The following is a 17803-nucleotide window of genomic DNA, read 5'->3' as shown; positions in this document are numbered from 1 at the left end:
ATTAGTTTTTCTCCATTAGGATAGGTATCATCACCTGTCACCTGACTCTGTACACTGTTTATCATGAGGATGCTCCTTTCTGTCTGTGGGTACATGATTCACCTTGTTCTAGACGTTAGGCTAGTTCTTCATGACATCTTCAAGCCAAGGTAACCCCTCATGTTTTGAATTATTCATGACCTGGAATCCAATACTATTGGATTGGAGTGAGATGGACTCAAAAGTTGAATTACAAAACATTGCATTCTTTCATCTCATGAAGTTTTAGCAAGGAGCAGGGGTCAATTAAGAGTCCTCTGGCAATGGTAAGCATGAATAATGCACCACAGGCCTGAAAAACCTTGGGAGAGTTGCTTTACTTGTGTAGATTATTGACACTCATACATTTTTTTCCCTTTCCTCAGGTAAAAAGGCCCCTTTGTCTGTGGTGTCTCTTACTGTTCATGCCTCAATAGCCTACAGGCAAAAAGGGGCCTAATTTGCACAGGTCTGTTTAGGGGCCAATTATTACAATACCAAATGCTCTGGAAACACCATGAAATAATAATAAAAAAGCAATAACGAATGGGCCAACCAAAATGATCATACATTTTAATGAGACACTAATTAAACATGCTTTTTCTTAGAATGGTACTACTGTGATACCGGTGATACTGTACTGCAAATCCTTTGCTATGTTCACTTTATAGTACTTAATGGCCATCTGATAAAGATGTCACTTGACATGGACAGTATGGATACTCAGTATAATGGACTATTAGTATCACTCCCTCCAGGAATCACACAAGGCCAGGTTCTTCAGTTACTGATGGATTTATTTTTATTCTTTAAGCTTTTCATATGGACTCATTCCCTCTTGGTTGTATGCGTCCAGTGATGTATGCTTGCCCATTTCTGTCCTTTTATGTATCTTATTGATACAGTGTTTGTGTGTGTTATGAATGCTTGTTTATTGTACATTGTACAGACAGTTCAACATCTATTCAAACATGCTTATCATAATCTTGTGACCAGCTATCACATGTATTTGTGATGATCTAATTAGTCTGAAATAATGCATCCATGTGTTTTGAGAGCTGATTCCTTGAATTTACAGAAAGCATCATCCTCTTCTTTCAGTCTATCATGTACTACTGTTGCACAAACAGAGCTGCAAGCAAGCACGCAACACACTACAGCACTTACCCATTCAGATGAGAGGATGCCACACTCCACAATACTGCTTGCCCTTAGTGTTCCCTCTGTAAAAACACAGCAGATACAACACAGAAAAATATAATACTTTCCACATGATAATTTCACAGTTTAGTACAAAAGTCAGATAATTAACACATGCAATATAAGCTGATTACAAACTGTATATGTACAATTGCACCAGATTTGGCTGTTTTTTAATTGTCGTATATATTCTTAATATGTTTTAACATTGTATGTTTTGTACTGTTTTATATCATGTTTATTTTCATGAATATTGTCTTGTGTTGAGATTAATTAAAAGCGATGTCATGTTTTGTTTCATACAGACATCTGACAACAGACAACTCACTTGGCAGAAAAAGAGATGTGAGATGCTGACTAAAGTTTTATGGGAACTTACATGCTCATGTTTAAAGGGATTTTAAGGCTGTAGCCATGATTTAAAAAAAAATCAGAGTCCAAGCAACACTAGATGTCAGTGTTCCTGCTGTGCACAATCATGGAGCACTCGAGCACTTGCAGAGGTTGTGAGGCGGTGGGAATGAAAGAAAACTAAGTTAATACCTATACTTGCATGGTCCGTGGTCCACACGGATTTGTTAATCTGCAAGGGACTGTCTTTGAGGAGTTAGGGCTATTACTGTTCCACGCCTGATCAGGGGGCATCACTTTCATCTTACCCACTCATTTTCATAATTAGCACAAATTTGCTGAGATATGTTTTCTCTTTCCTTCATTTCCTAAGATGTATCATCTGGAGTATAAATTCCCCTTATAGACTCCTGCAGAGCAAAAGTCACTATAAGAATTTTCTTTTCTAGCTGGATGGTAAATAACTTTGAAGGCAAAACAGTTAAACAAGGCTGAACTTTTTCCAAAAAAAAAACACAACATGGATTTTCACTGACACAGAAAAGCAACACCATGGTTTAAAATGTTGCTGACTGTCACAATTAGAAATACATAGAGATACACAGTCTACGATATCCATGTCCCGTTGCACTTTCTATCACATTATTTTAGGATACAATATATTATCATATACAATAGCTATTATTAATTGCTTGCAAACACTGCCACTGAACTGCTGTAGCCTACCTCCAAGGGAGCGCCATCGTCACACTAGTGGGCGGTTTTGTTCCTTTGGTTTCCTTCCCCGAGGTCTCGAGAAATAGCCAATGGTGTTTGACGTAAACCCGGAAAAACTGAAAAGCCCGCTTGGATTCAATTTTGAAAGGCAAGACAGGTCAGTTTGTTCGCAAACATAAAGAATGATAAATGCAATACCGAATTAGACAAACTGTGATTGCGGTGTCTTTTTAGGGTAGGCTATAGTATTTTTGGCTACAATTAGCCTACGAAAAGTTTGCAACGCCTATGAGAGCTAAGTTAGGTTATAGGCTACTGAAGGTTGGGTAGTTAGCACTGCAACGTTAGCAAGGAGAGAGTCATAAGGAGGCAATTTATCACGACTAAAACAGTCAACAGTAGTTCTAGCCTTGCGATATTTCTTTTCACTGTAGTTTGTGTATCAGTGTTGAATGCAGCTTAATGTGACGAGCAAAACACGCCACGATGATATTGTTACAATATATCTAGTGAGACTAGCTACATTCTGCCGCTCTGATTTGTTACTTGTAACGTTAACTGTGGGTCCGTTTAGTTAGTAGCCTAGTGTTAAAGTAATGATACTTCTTTGCAGTCAAAGTCTGTTTGCCATGCATAGTAGTTGTAGTGTTGTTTCATTACTGCGCTAACTTGATGGTTGAACGAGCATGTGCGGGGGAACTTGCCGACTAATGTTGTGTGATGATGAGTAGCCTAACATTTCCTTCTGTGTATAGCCTATGTGCGTTCTTCCTTATGCTAAATGAATGCCCTACATTATTGTTTCTCCATTTCCCATACATGTAAAGATGAATTATACAAACCATTCTGGCATATCTACTCTGTGATTAGCCTGTTTTCAGGGGTTCTAAATGTCCGACTTTTGAATTGTCAGAATAATGAACCAAATGCAGGATAGGGTAGGTACACCCACATATGCACCAAATTCAGGATAGTATAGGGCAGGTACACCCACAGACTTGGCCGACAGACCAGCAATTTTAACACTAGCCTACATTTCAAATGTGTGTAGGAGCCAGTAGCCTACATCATTAGCCGGCTTCAGACCATCGGGCCAGCTTGGGCCAGCTTGGGCCAGGCTAACTTCGGGCCAAACTGGTGCTAATAGCCCGGGTCCACAAGCCTCACCTTTGCGTTCAGACTGTCAGGCCATTAGCCTCTCCGCATTACACCTCGACACGCCCTCGCTTGCGAAAACGTCACCATTACCACACCTTTTCAAGCAGGATAAGCAGAAAGTCGCGTAGGCTTTCCTATGCTGTGCTATAGAAGTCAGTCACTATTTATTGTCCGTTTGTATGTCACTTAAGGCTAATATTCATTTCTATACAAACCAAGACGGTGGATTCCTAAAGAAACGCATGGCACAGACGTGTATCTAAATGAGTTATGTAACATAAATGACATTTTACCTGACTCGAAGAGCAGTAAACATTTGTAAGGCTGTGTGTACAATCCATAGACAGTAAAATCCGCATGGAGCTCCAGTGGAATTTTAGTTTCACGACCATGCCGAGTTCACAGCCTAGCACCAAGCAGAGTAGGCTAAAGAAAATATTTTGAAGCCAGTAGTAGACGCTCCTAAGAACCAAACGGGACTTTGTTAAAATCCACAACTATGGCTACTGGAAAATGTAAGGTTCATTTATTAAATGTTATTTTGAAGCATTAACAAACAGAGCTATTTTAGAATTTCCGAACGAAAGGGGCTGGAGTGCGTGAGTGAAAATGTCAGGTTGTCCCGGCAACGCGATTTCCTGTTCTAAACAAACGACCTGCAATGGCATTTTCTATTGCCTCACCATGTTTCTTTCAAAATGAAAATAAATGAATTTTAAGCGGTGAAAATCACTACCATGTCCAGGCGTTTATGTATTCTTCTGGTGTACTAAAAGGAGAAGTTCGCGCTAGCATGAAAAACAAAGTTTATAATGTAACGTCAAGCTGGGCTAATCTAGGCTACTATTTAAGGATCTTTGGTCGTAGGCTATCAATAGCAGAAAACACACTGGCAGGAATAGCCTAAATTAGTGGGACGCTATGTTAGTTAGTTATATTAGTTCACTTTTTACTGTGCTACATGGTGATCTCTGGACAGAGTTAGCCTACTGACAGGCAAATATCTATGTGGATGTAAAGTTATGTCTAAATTCCATGTGCAATGTTTGTGGACTCCACACACAGCAACGGGTTGACTCCGCCTTCACCTTGACGCCGCCTCTGGCCCGACTGTAGTCCCGACTGGCCCAACGATTTTGTTGGGCCAGAAATCAGGGGCTAGTAGCCCCGATTTGGCCCGCAGTTAGCACCCGCCAAGAGGTGTGAAAGCAATTAGCCCTGGCACGGCCTGGCTAGCTCGGCTTTGGCCCGACGGTCTGAAAGGGGCTATTTATTGAGTCCCTTATTATAATGATGCCGGATGAGTAAATAAAGACCGAAAGATCAACACTCAAGACTCAAAAGAGCACTGATGAGAGTTGAAGGATGAGATCATGCTTGTGTTGTTCTTTTGTCAATGTTGTCATGTTGACCATCAACAGTGTTTTGCACTGGTTTATTACAGAGCAAAAGTAGCTTACTTAAAGGTGCAGTAGGCCTACAGTATGTAGAACTGGAGATTGGGGGAACATTACAGTGAATGATGGTGTAGTGTTCATGATGATTTCCATTAAGTTTTTAGATTATGTTTGGATATTAGCACATTTCTCACACCAGAATGAAAAATTTAAAATGCAATCTACTCTTGCCTCCTTTAAATGGTGTCAAGCAGACCTGCTCAGTTAATTGTTTTAAGGTAATATGCAAATTACACAAGAGAGGAATATCAAAGCCATTTTAGTAACAATTATACAAGAGGGGAATATCCTAGCCACAGTATCCAGTGATTTTGCTTCAGTCTTAAGCAGCCAGCCACTAGCTATGGCACAAAAAGCAAGAATAAGAGGCTTCTGATGCCGGCCATCTTGTCATTCAGTGCAGAGAGGGACCTTTCTTCCTGACCCCCTCCTCCCCGCTTGTTGGCGTTGATCAGACTGGCTTGTTTACAGTGTGTTAGCGGGCGCTTGACGCAAGGCTCCCGCGGGGCCGGACAGGGGTTAATTGCTGCTAAAGCGGTGGTCTCAGCCCACTCCATAGCCCCACTGCTCCATTAGAGATGACACTAATGAGGCAGTGCAGGGAGGACACCCCTGAGTAGAGGGACCGCATACAACACAGGCTGCGGCAGCGGCGGGGAGGAGGTGGTGGTGGTGGAGGAGGAGGAGGGCGCGTTGGGGTGGGGTGGGGTGGAGGGGTGAGCAGGGCTACTGTGGGCCGGGGTTTATGCTGATAAACCAGAGAGCACTGCGGACTGAGCACTGCTCTGTGAATCATGCATGTGGCTCGTGGGAATGGCTGCAGTGCATGGTGTGGTGTAATTGTTTTCCACCAGCTCACATGGGCTTTTGATTTCTCTGTGTTTATTTCCTTTGAGATCATGGTGTGGTTCTGTCCCTGCCCTGTTTCTTAACCCCATGTCGAGATGTTGTTTATATATTTGTCAGAAAGAGTAGCCAGTGTGTTCACCTAATACCGCATCATCTTCATTTGTTGCAATCAGTAGCGCAATGCAGAAATGGATCTGGGCCATTGAATGAGAACTGGTGTACAGACAAACATCAGAATGGGCTGAGTTTCTATCAAAACGAATAAAAATAGGAGCTGCCTGTGTGTGTGTGTGTGTGTGTGTGTTCTTCAACACTCTCTGATCTTTTTCTAAATGGCCTGTGTCTGTGTTCTGTGGTCAGTGTCCAGCAGCCATGAGCTTCGCCCCGAGCCCACACCCGTCCTGCCCTGCCGGTGCACGCAGCGTCCAGGAGCAGAGGGAGCGCTGGGAGAAGAAGCGGAGCTGTGCCGGCCGGGAGCTGGTCCAGACCGAGCAGCGCTACTGCGAACAGCTGGAGCTGGTCACTACGGTCAGTGGATGTCTCCAGAGATATTTGGACTCCCACAGTCAGCACAGTAGCCAATGGTCACTTCATTTGGATTTGGACACGACCAACACCCTCATGCATATTAGCCGTCAGTGTTTTTCTATATGATTGTGTTCATCTTCCAACTGACTCACACCCTGCACAGCTATTTGTGCTGTCCTCTGTGCCCTGAAGTTATGCAATGTATTGTTATATATATATATATAATTATAATTTCAAACAACTTCAGAATAATGTAAATTATTCAGATCGATGTTGTGTATCCATTCTTTAATTACCTTGTGATGCACTGCATGACAACCACCACCACCACCACCACCACCACCCCCCACATCTCTTTCCATAACTCTGATATTATGTGTTCTAGTAATTAATCGTTTGATTATCTAAAGTAGCCCCAATTTGTGAGAAATTACATATTCCATGCTTTGCACTTGTCCACCCCACCCCCACTCGGCCCCCCCAGTAATGCTGAAGTAGCTAAACTCCACACACACACACACACACACACACACACACACACACACACACACACACACACACACACACACACACGAGTTGTTAAGGGTAATTGAGATGTCAGCCATGTAGAATTCTCTCCCCTCTCTTAAGACCTCTTTCTCTCATTGTTTCAAGGGTATCTCTATAAGGTGTCTGGCTCAGCAAGATGAAGAGCCATACACAAGAGGTTCAGAAAAAGATTTAATTTTCTCCTCCTTCTGTTCCTCTTCTCTCTACAGTACTTTGTGGAGATTTTGAAGGCCAAAGGAACCCTGAGGCAGGACATTAGAGAGAGCATCTTCAGTTCAATTAAATCCATTCATTTGGTAAACCAGTAAGTGTGCTTTAAATAATTAACCGCATATCTGCACTGTGAAGAGGGTGGGGGTGGGGGGACCAATTAATAAGTGTCTGGTATGAGAACAAAGTTTGAGATGAACTTGGAGATTGTCTGGCTTTTCTTGTCCTGTGTTATTCATACAAATGGGACTGGGAATCAATGCTGAGCACGAATCCAAAAACATAGCCGACCTCTTCCAAAGGCCTTTTGGAATGTTTTCAGCTTGCTTTAGGGAAGTGTTATTCCTAATGCCTCCCTATCTATTTTCTCTGTTTACTAAAGATTATTTTGTAAATGCGGTTGAAAAACACAGAAAACCTCCGACATGTTTATGGATTCGACACACCCGTCCATTGCAACCTCTTTATAGCTCCCTTTTTGTGGAGGGTCAGTTTGACAGGCTTCAGAAATCAATGTGCCTGGGTTAGAGCTTACTCTTTTAATGGTGGAGCCTTAGTACTAATTCATGAGGCCCTGTCTCTGGGCCTGTAGTCTTTCAGCTCGAGGGAAGTTTGGTTTGCGGCCGGCCAGCGCAACAGAAAGTGCAAAGGAAAAGCCCGAGATGGGGCGAAATGAGAAGGAGCAGATGAAATAACAAAACTGGCCTCAAGTGTAGCCTTGGCATTGATCTGCGCGAGTCGGTCTGCAGAAAAACAAACAGCAAATGAACTCGCAGGTGTCCAGAAGTCCATGCTGGTTAATGGGAGGCTCATCAGAGCGCTGTGGACGAGCTGGCTCTGGCGCCGAGTTCTGATGAGGCATCATGCGTTCTGATGCGCTTGAGCCCCACACATCTGAGCAAATAGTTACTGGCAAACGAGCAGCTCCCATCTCCTAGCTCTCAGTGGCCCCTGAGAAAACAAATCTGCAAACAGGCTCTAGCCTGGCCGCATTAAATCAAAGTGCCTGCTGGATTTGCCATTGACTGGCCAATGAGTTTCTTTTTGCTGTTTCTCTGGAAAAGGCATATTTTTGGCGAGAGCGAGGTCTACCTCATCAACCTTGACACCGCCCGGCATGCGTTTCTGCACCATTTTGAGGAGCAGAGTTTCTGATCAGAGTTTTACATAGTCTTTGGAACAACAGGATCTGGAGGCTTTTGACAGCCAGGCAGGGCTTCATCACCGGCTGGCTGATTGAAAATTATTTACAGTTTGAATAATGAATCATAGTGGCTCCCTAAGGCTTCCATCAGTGCAAGACTGACAGGCATCCTCCTTATTCTGCTCTCCACAATGAAGATGGAGAGAGGAATCTCCAAGTCTGATGTATTGGTTAAATTGGAAACCTATCACCATGTATCATCATTATGATCAGCTATTGGAGCAGTGAGGTGGCGCTGGTGCTCGGGGTGGCAGGGATGGGATGTGAGGATGAGGCTCAATGGCACCCTTTCAATTTGGATTCACTCAGAAATGGTTGTGCTTGACTGACGATAAAAAAAATCATCGGGATCTAGAGCTTTGCTCCTCTTTGAGGCATTCTCTCTGAAGCACCCGTCCGATTTGAGCACTGGCCTGTCCAAAACAGTTGTTTTTTTCTTCCTATATGCTCTTGTCAATATTTTAGGGATGGTTTCAACTGTCTGGTAGAGGGCCTAAAATATCATTTTATTGTTAAGATGTAACTGTTAAAGCAATGGAGTTGAGGTGGAGCCAGTATTTGGTTTCACCACAGTGCTTTAGTATGCTACCACTCGGGCACCACAGAAACAGTACAGAGAAAATATCGACTGTTCAGGCATGGCCTGGTTAAAAGCCCAGGAATCTACCATCACGGTGCACGTGAGCACTTGGTGGTGGGAGGGTGGGTCTAGATGCTATTGACATCCCCTGTTTTGTTTGTATACTCTTGGGGTAGTACCGAGTGTAATACATTGTGATTTTATTAAACAGTGCTGAACAGTAAAGTGGAAAAAATAGAATATATTGATACACCAATGCTATTCATCATCGTTTGGCTGTTCATGGAGTGTTGGGAGGAGGCATAGTAGGAGCAACCCAATTATCCCTGACTGCTCCATAACAAACCATAATAACAAACTTGAAAGTGCTGTCACTTTACAGAGTAAGTAGCGCAAAATCAAAACCGTATTTGAAAGATGAATATTCCAAAACAGTGCGTCTAGGGGGTTTCTTAATGAGAGTAAATGTGGTATGAAAATAGATCAAAAAATATCCCACATGACGGAAGTCGGTCCTTGTCACTGTCAGAGGGGAAAACAAAGAGTAAGTCATATTACCCAATGCTATAGTCTGCACTGATTTTAGTTGTCCTGTTTTTCTTTACTCTTGTGTGTGTCTGTGGTTGTCTGTGTCTGTCTGTGAGTGTGTTTCATTGTATAGGCTATTTGTAGTGCATCACCATGTGTTTGTGTTTTTCCTTAACTACCTGGTGACAATAATTAGTATTCTCCTGCTCTAGCTCCCCACCCGTGATGCTTCATAGACTGTCATTGTTTGGCTGAGGCCATACCCATCCCAGATGTCGCAATTGCTAAGAATTAATGTGGATTAACATAATGCTGGAGAAATGCTAATGTTATCTTTGTCGTCTTCCTGACGCCCCGAGAAAGAAATTGGCCTTAAAATATATAAATATACTTCATAATTTTATATTTATCATAATAGCCTCTGGCTGTGTGGGCGGAGAAAATCGGAAACAGAATTTTCCCTGCCCTTTGCCCTCGTTAGAACTCTCTTGGCTGTGCCAGCATCGCCTTATTACAAACAGAGACTACCTTGGCTTGCAACTTCATTAAAATCTATTTAAATCAACTTCAACAGCAAAGTGCTTCCTCTTCAAGCATGTAAGAACGTTACATCTTGGGGAACATCATTAGAGAGAAGGTGTGTGTGTGCGTGTCTGTGTGCGTGTGTGTATGTGTGTCTGTGTCTATGTCTACGCATGCACGCTTGTGTGTGTGTGTGTGTGTGTGTGTGTATTTATTAGTGTCTGTTGAATAAGCTCCTTCACAAGTGTCAGTGTGCTGGCTGATTTCCATCTGTGCGCTTGCCTGTCTGCATTAGCTCTCCGCCTTTAAACCCATTGTTTTGTTCCTGTCTCTTGGTGAGCATGTTCTCAAAGCGCCCCGTCAGTGTTCACGGGGGGAAAGACCCACTGCTTGAGTCCCAAATAAACACGTTATCCATCGGGAGCAGACCCTAAATGACACCCCTCACGATTGACTACTGACAGCAGCATCTGTCAGGATCTGTCACCTTTGAACTTTGCTTAACCTCCTCATTATTTTCACCCATGAGGCAGAGCTGCCATAACTGTGTCATGGCCGTCGTATTGTTATTCAGCTGATTGCAGAGAAGAGAGACATGAGCTGGCAGTGTGAACTCCTCACCCAGGTCGTACTCTTACATGAAGGCCAGAGGAGGCCATGTACGGCTTTAATGTCCCCAAAGGACAGGCACGGTTCTTATGAAGATCACCAGGTCCTGTTGGACGTGTCTTATGAATGTGCTGTTTGTCACCAGGACATTGCTGGCCCATTTGGAGCAGGGGAAATTTGGCCTTGGCTTTGAGCAGTTCTGCTCACACCTCCAACATTACGACACCTACGTTGACAACATTCAGAATGCAAACAAAGTCCTACAGGTAAGAGATCTAAGTCAGTATTATTATTCTTGATGCCCAGCTGCAGATTACTTTTTGTACATTTGTCTCTTCATTGGCTTGATTAAAAGGCCCTAATTAGCATCTATTGTTTTGAATAATTACTTGTCAAGGAGACGGGGAGCCTTTTGTGTGTTTTTCCTTTACAGTTGGAGGATTTAAATACGACTCCGCATCACAGTTAACTAATGCTACCAGCTGTCAATATTTATTCATGAATATGCATTCATCATGGATCTATGCTAATGGCTTCTATTGCTTTCCCACTCCAATTAGTCCCATCCTATTAGGCCATTATGTGCCATTTCTCTCAGAATGGCTCCTTTTCACTGCGGTTAGTGTTGTGTCTTGTTATGTCAGTCACTTGAAAATCTATTAGGGATAAAAATGGAGACCGCTCTCTGATTAAGGCTGGGAGATGACACCTGCAACCTCTCTGCCTCTGAACCACTGGCTGAGCGTAGCGTTAAATCTCTCACCTCCATGTAAGTCCGCAGCCCCCATCCAATTGAGCGGAACAGAAATAGCACCAGGGAAATCCATGTGCTAATTCGCTTTTCCGTTAGTTAGGAACATGTCGCTCCGCAGTTATAGATGGATAGTCAACTGATTTGTCATAGTGAGCCCCGTTTTGGCATGACTGCTTTTACTTGATCTTAGCCCCAAAGAAGAGTAATTCATGTCTGTGCCTTTTGCTGTGTGTGCCGGTGTTGACGTGAGTTGTTTGCCAGGAGTCCAAATGATGGTTGTTTGCGCCGTAATCCTCACCTTGCAACTCCTCCACACTCTGACTGGAGACTGAGGGGCTGAGGTGCTGCTACCAGCTGCTCTTATTTATCTGTGGGAAGTCCTGAGCCTCAGTGATATTAATGTCTTCATTAAGAGGAGCGATGTGTCTGCAGCAAATTGACTGATCCCATTGATTACAGACTGAGCTGCACAAGTTTGCATTGATTCCTTCGCCGGGCCTACATGACCGTAATTGCCGGAACATGGGGTCCTCTGTTAGCAGCAGTATATCGCTGTGGAGGGGGGGAGTCACCTAGCCTAGATACCCCCCTCTCCCTCCCTACACATACACTGCTGCTGTGTCTGTCACCATTTACCAGGACTGTCTGCTCAGATCACAACAATAAAGTTAAAGTAGATATTTATACTACCAGTAGAAACATTCAACATTCAGACACCTCAGATTGTGCAGGTTATTCCGATCTTTTAATCTCCTCTTATTGGGTGGTGCAAAGCTTTTTAGTTTTGAAAACAACAAAACGCGCTCAAGACAAAAGAAAGGTGAATTTGTTCACGCTTTAAAAGATTGGACACCCCAGATGTGATTTGAGGTTTTCTGTTACATTTGAAAATGTTTGACTTAGATTCATTATCAAACATTTTGAATTGTAACAGAAGGTGATGCCTATAGACTGCTGAAGATGGAATGTAAGACTCTTTGAACCATGTCTATATTGGTCAATGAAGCTGATGAAGGACCAGTGCTAGGTATAGGTATGTGTTGCAACATCTGGAGTTTCTGATTGAAGGCAACCTGAAGTCTTAGATCAAACATAATATCGCATCATGTTTCAAGTGTTTGAAATGTTTCGGGAAAAATTGGATGAACTATCTGTGGCTGTAGGCAATAAATTAAGGCATGAAGAAATTACAACACAATTGAAAACACAGCACAACTAGTAAAACACTCAGAGAGCGCAGACCTCCACCTGTATTGTTCAAATAGGCTATCAGGATGCAACTCATAAATAATGTTATGCACTCTAATAAAATGTCCATGAAAAGCCTGCTTTACCTCTTTACAGTCCTTTAGTTTGGCATCTGTCAACCTGATATTCACCTTCTTTTTCTATGAAACCTGAAGCCATTCTGAAGCGTTCGAATGTTTTTATCCCTGCGGCCCACGAGCTTACTTTGCTTCTGTCGATTGCGCCGTCTGAAAGAACTTCAAAATGAAAATGGCCATGTAAAAGTTCCGTTGGCCTACTAAAAGTTCAGTATGTACTGTATATTTGTTGTTGAACAATTACAACAATTACTGTAGCCAAATCCATCCCCTAACCATAGAATGTCAACAGATTGCTTGTTGATAATCTGTCCATCTTTAGCGGACTAAAGTAAAGTGTAACCTTGGAAGCTCCTGGTGAATGTCAGAATGGCAACTGCAAGCTCCCCAGTGTATTGCTGCGACTTGTTGTGATCAAGGGATTGTATTTTGGCTTGTTCAAAAGTCTCCTTCCTAATTGATTATATTTTGGCTGTTTGTGTTGTCTAATGGAACCATAAATGACCACGGCAACAAACAGCTTTGACTGAACCATACAGTCCAAGATCCTTCATGTCATTGTCCATATAGTTTATGTATGACGTTTTCATTCATCTTAGCTAATGCTGTTCATTCGTAGTGTGAACAGCTCTAAAGGCTCTGACTGGACAGTTTCTACTGACTTTCGCACAGTTCTCTAAATTCTCCCCACAATAATGCTAGTTGTTTCGAAGATTTGTTTTGCTCTGCAATTCTTGAATGTTGTCTTCTTGTTTTCTATGTACAGATCCAAGTCAAGAAGAACAAAGCCTTCAGGCGCTTCAAAAAGCTCCAGGAATCTCGGCCGGAGTTCCACCAGATGAAACTGGAGGACCTGCTCCCTCTACCCCTCCAGCGCATTCAGCAGTGAGTCAGATATCCTATGGGACCTGCCATTATGCCCATACATCATTCAGTGCATCATCTACATGTTAATGGCATGAATTGTGACACTTTTTATTATCTTCATCCTAACCTGGGTCTCATTCACTCATAGAGATGTATTTATTTAGTTCATTACCTTGTGGAAGCGTAAGTTCCTCCCTGTGATTTTTATTCTATTCCTTCTACATTTAAATTGATTGTATGCTATAAGTACCCCTGGTATAAGGAACTGTTTGCTTTTTCTCACTGGAGGAAAGTTTGAATATGCTTGCTCCGTCATATCCTGTCCCAGAGAAAATACTATAAACTGAAGCTGATCTTGCAGACATTTCCCCCTCCTCTCCCATCTGCTCTTTGCAGAAGAAGGCCCTTTTTTCTTCCTTTCAGCAACATGCGATCATGTTTCGACAGCGTCGACTGCAGCATTGATATAGTCATTTTCCAAAATGAAGCCAGTGCATTTGGTTCTGCATCAGTGTCTTCTGACACTGGTGAGTCTGCCTCCTGTGATGTGACAAAAGTCCTCTGATTTGCTGTCAAATCATTCCTCTCCCCCCACACCCCCCTTGTGTTCGCACAGAGTGTGTGTGTATGTCTGGGTGTGTTTTGAGATACAATTTTTTTTGTTGAATTATAGGATATCAGGTGTAACAGCAAGGAAAACTGTCACCATCGGGTCGTGGTTTTCATGCTTGAATTCTCCTTCGCTGTTTTGTTGTTTTTCTAAGTCGCCCTCTTCATCTCACGAATTGGAGACTTTTCAGCGACAGATGCAATTATTGTTTGAGGTAGGACCATCGCCAGGCCCCAGACTGTCCAATAACTGTCAAAATTCCTTTTGTTAAGCAGCTGATTTTTTTGGGCTGTAATTTCACGCGGTCTCAGTCCCCATAGTTAATTGGTGTAACAGGGTGAGAAACAGGCTGAAACATGCTTAAGAACCAGCAGAAATGACGTGACATTTCTTTATCAAGCTGTGCAAGTCTATCTTAATTAGGCGTGCGTGTCACCTCCACTTAGCCAATGAGATCTAAACATGAAAGAGGTTAGATGCGTCAGTCTCGGCACGGAGATAATTAAATCCTTATACTCATCCGTCTTGTTACCCCCCATCCACCCCCCATCTCTTTTAAACTCACCCTTTACCACATTTTTGAAACCCTGTTTGCAGTGAAAGAAAAGAAAAGGAAAAGAGAAAAGAGAGGTCTTTTCTTTGTTATGATGGACCTTCATTGATCGGTGCAGTGCTGCATCTGTGTCCGTCCAAGAAAAGAGATGCCCTTGGATTTTGGGTGAAGACATGGAAGGCGGTTATGTTGCCATTCAGCCGTTGCTTTGCAGCCAGCAATGACACGCTCCCCTTTTCTTTGGCTCTCCTCCAGTTCAGCCTTGATCAGTGTTCTCTCCTCCACATCATCTTCCATTGATTCGGGGGGGGGGGGGGGGGCTCTCTCCACAAAAGAGACTGAGGAGGCACGGGGGACACATAATTGTGTGATGATCCTAAGTGGTGCTGTAGAAGTGCGCCGTTCACCGAGAGCCCAGATAATCAGGAGTCTCACCTCCAACCGGGGAAGCGGCGGAGATTGTTGTCACTTATCGCCGGTGAGGATGATGGATGGCCGCAGCCACTATGTCTGGAGTACGGGCACTTAATACGCAGAGGCGGGGAGTGGAATAAAAATCATTGCGCTTATTAAGAGGCTTTCTGGAGGGCTGCTGGAGCTAGCTGGCCACACGCTCCCCGGAGTCCCACTGGCTTTGACAGCGATGGGGTCTCATGCTGCTTAGAGATGGGGGTTTTAAGACTGTGAGCAAACCACATCTGTCCTACAGACTCATGTATGTAGTAGAGCTGCACTATGGCCAACACCTACACTACTGGGACACATCCTTGGGGATGGGTAGGGGTGTTAAACATGGTGGTTTTATGTTAACCTTACTCTGGTTGTTAACCTTGCAATGCTGCATTGCTTAAGGCCTGGCAACAAGAACGCAGCGTTGGTTGTAAGGCTTTATGTCTGTGTGTCATGGCAGATCGTTCTGTCTCCATTGAATTAAACAGGCCAGGCCTTTGGGTGAAAGCTTTCTGTTTAGAGTGATCAATTCATTTCAAGCTATTTTGAGCAAGAACAAAGCAGATGTGTCTGAGCTCGCGTCCTTGTAATTAGTTAAGGTGAGAAGGTCATACTGATTCATTTTTCAGATTAGCTCTATTTGTTTTCCTGTAAGAAAGGCCAAGAACACATCAAAGCATCTCTATTGAAAGTCTTGGAATGGATTGCTGTTGAAATCGGCACAGATCGTTATTGCACCAGAAGTCAACAGGTCATTGCCATGCAGCTTTGTCTAATTCACAGAAAAGAAAAAAAAACCTGGAATAAAGAAAAATAGTCCAACATTTGAATTCACCATCATAAAAGATGGACCTGATTTCAAGCTATTATGAAGAGGCGGTAATTTTGATGAACAAATTGTTTAACACGTCCACCACCTTTCTGCAGTTATTAGAACCATAAATATAGCATTTATTTAATATCCTATCTAGTGAGTCATCAGATCTCCTGATGACTGGTTGGAAGAGGGAAAAAAGTCTCCATTAAGTGTAAAGCAGCACATCATTTTAATGCACGATACAGCTTTCACATTTATTAAACCAGGCACCCTTTGTATCATCTCTCGCAGTAATATAATTAAATTTGACCATAAAATATTTTTTCTTTCATTTTCTGTGCAGTTTATTCTCATTTGTCTACTATACCACGATTTCTCATTCTGTTTGATAGCCCAGAGTTGATAGGACAAGTAATAAGACGTTTGCTGCCTTTCTGAGCAGATATTTCATTTCTCGTACCTCAGAAGCAAGTGTTGTGTGGAGCAATTACGCAACAGCCCAGCGCTGTGTTCAATAACCCATGCCCAGTTCTGACGGCGCCTGTTGTCTCTTAATTAGGAATTTGAATTCTTAATGCGCGTATTTAAAGGAAAATAATTAGAGACTTTTCTCCTGCTCGCCTCCTCGTCGCTGACGTGTGTGTAAGCAGCGACTGACCCAGCGTGTCTGCGGGTGGCGGGCAGCAGGCGGGCAGCAGGCGAACGAGCGAGTGAGCGAGGGAGGGAGGGGAGGGGAGGGGTAGCGGAGACGAGCACGTTTCGTATGCACGCTCTGAAGGAGCGAGCGCGGGGAGGCGTCCGCGTGGCTAACTAGGCCAGCGCTGCTTTCTAATACACTACTCCCCATTCATTAGAATATCTGAACTGTTATAAATCTGGTTCAGATGATGTTATTGTCTCATTATTTTCTCTTTACTCGGGCACTAATGAGTGGGACAGGATGGCTAAACGAGGGAGTTCAGTTTACATTATTAGGAATGTGCCTCAATAATGCTCATTAGACAGCTCTGGTTTTGTTATGTGGAGTGTCTAATTAGATTGCCTTTGCCCCCTTCTTCTTAATAAGGGCAGCGCGTGGCTGGTAATGCCTGTAATTTATTTGTTACTACAAGATGAGACAAGGAGAAAAAGAAGTGAAATCATTTCTTTTTCTTTTTTTTCAAGCACTCCTTAATTGAAGTTGGCTTAATTGGGGCATGTTTGGCTTTTCTTTCATTTTGAAGAAGTAATATAGCACTTTTCCCCTTTTTTGCTCTCCCCATTTAGAGAACGTGTGTTTCACTTGTTTTGTAGGCCTTGAGGTTCTCCACGTAATGTGGCGTAGCAACAAGATAGAGCTGTGTGGAACAGCACGTGTTGGTGGAGCTCCATTGCGGAGCCAGTGATGGAGGAGAGTGGAGGGCTTGTTTGGACAAACAACCACTTTTCCTGTCATGAAATTTGTGAACCTGCCACCCAGTATCAGAGCAAGGCTGACATCTTCCAGACTCACTCCTGTGTGTGTGTGTGTGTGTGTGTGTGTGTGTGGTGTGTGTGGTGTGTGTGGTGTGTGTGGTGTGTGTGTGGTGTGTGTGGTGTGTGTGGTGTGTGTGTGGTGTGTGTGGTGTGTGTGGTGTGTGTGTGGTGTGCTGAAAAGCCAGTCGGGCACCTGTGTGTCTGGTGAGGCGCTTGCAGACAGCTCGGTGAGTGGGACCCCTGTCTGCCACCGAAGGAGAGCGAGAGGAGAGAGAGAGAGACAGACACAGTGGAAATCAATGTCTGTTGTCAATGGACTCCAAGGTCACTGCGATGACCCAGGTTAAGCATTCTCAGATTGGAACTGTTCTCAAAAAATACTTTTGCAATAGATGAAGAGACCAGGAGTGATGTCTGTTCTTCACCATCCCTCAACGCCTTGAGTGTGTGTGTGTGTGTGTGTGTGTGTGTGAGCCGTGTTCATTTTTCTAT

The 17803-nt window shown here is 43.4% G+C and overlaps 1 protein-coding gene across 2 annotated transcripts in view; it reads left to right on the top strand.

Moving 5' to 3' along the window:
• Positions 1–2312: 2312 nt before the first annotated feature.
• Positions 2313–17803, top strand: part of arhgef39 (Rho guanine nucleotide exchange factor (GEF) 39) — a 28785-nt gene continuing 13294 nt past the window's right edge. The window contains exons 1-5 of one of the 2 annotated variants that reach the window (XM_062518042.1): positions 2313–2443; positions 6111–6278; positions 7037–7131; positions 10626–10746; positions 13326–13444. In XM_062518042.1, coding sequence (XP_062374026.1) covers positions 6123–6278; positions 7037–7131; positions 10626–10746; positions 13326–13444 — 491 coding nt within the window. In that variant the 5' untranslated portion in view covers positions 2313–2443; positions 6111–6122. The remainder of the gene's footprint in view (positions 2444–6110; positions 6279–7036; positions 7132–10625; positions 10747–13325; positions 13445–17803) is intronic. The other variant, XM_062518043.1, reaches the window with a different exon arrangement.

The sequence above is a fragment of the Sardina pilchardus genome, chromosome 17 (genome assembly GCF_963854185.1).
Source record: "Sardina pilchardus chromosome 17, fSarPil1.1, whole genome shotgun sequence".
NCBI lineage: Eukaryota > Metazoa > Chordata > Actinopteri > Clupeiformes > Clupeidae > Sardina > Sardina pilchardus.
Note: the sequence above shows the minus strand (reverse complement) of the source record. Positions and strands in the feature narration are given on the sequence as shown.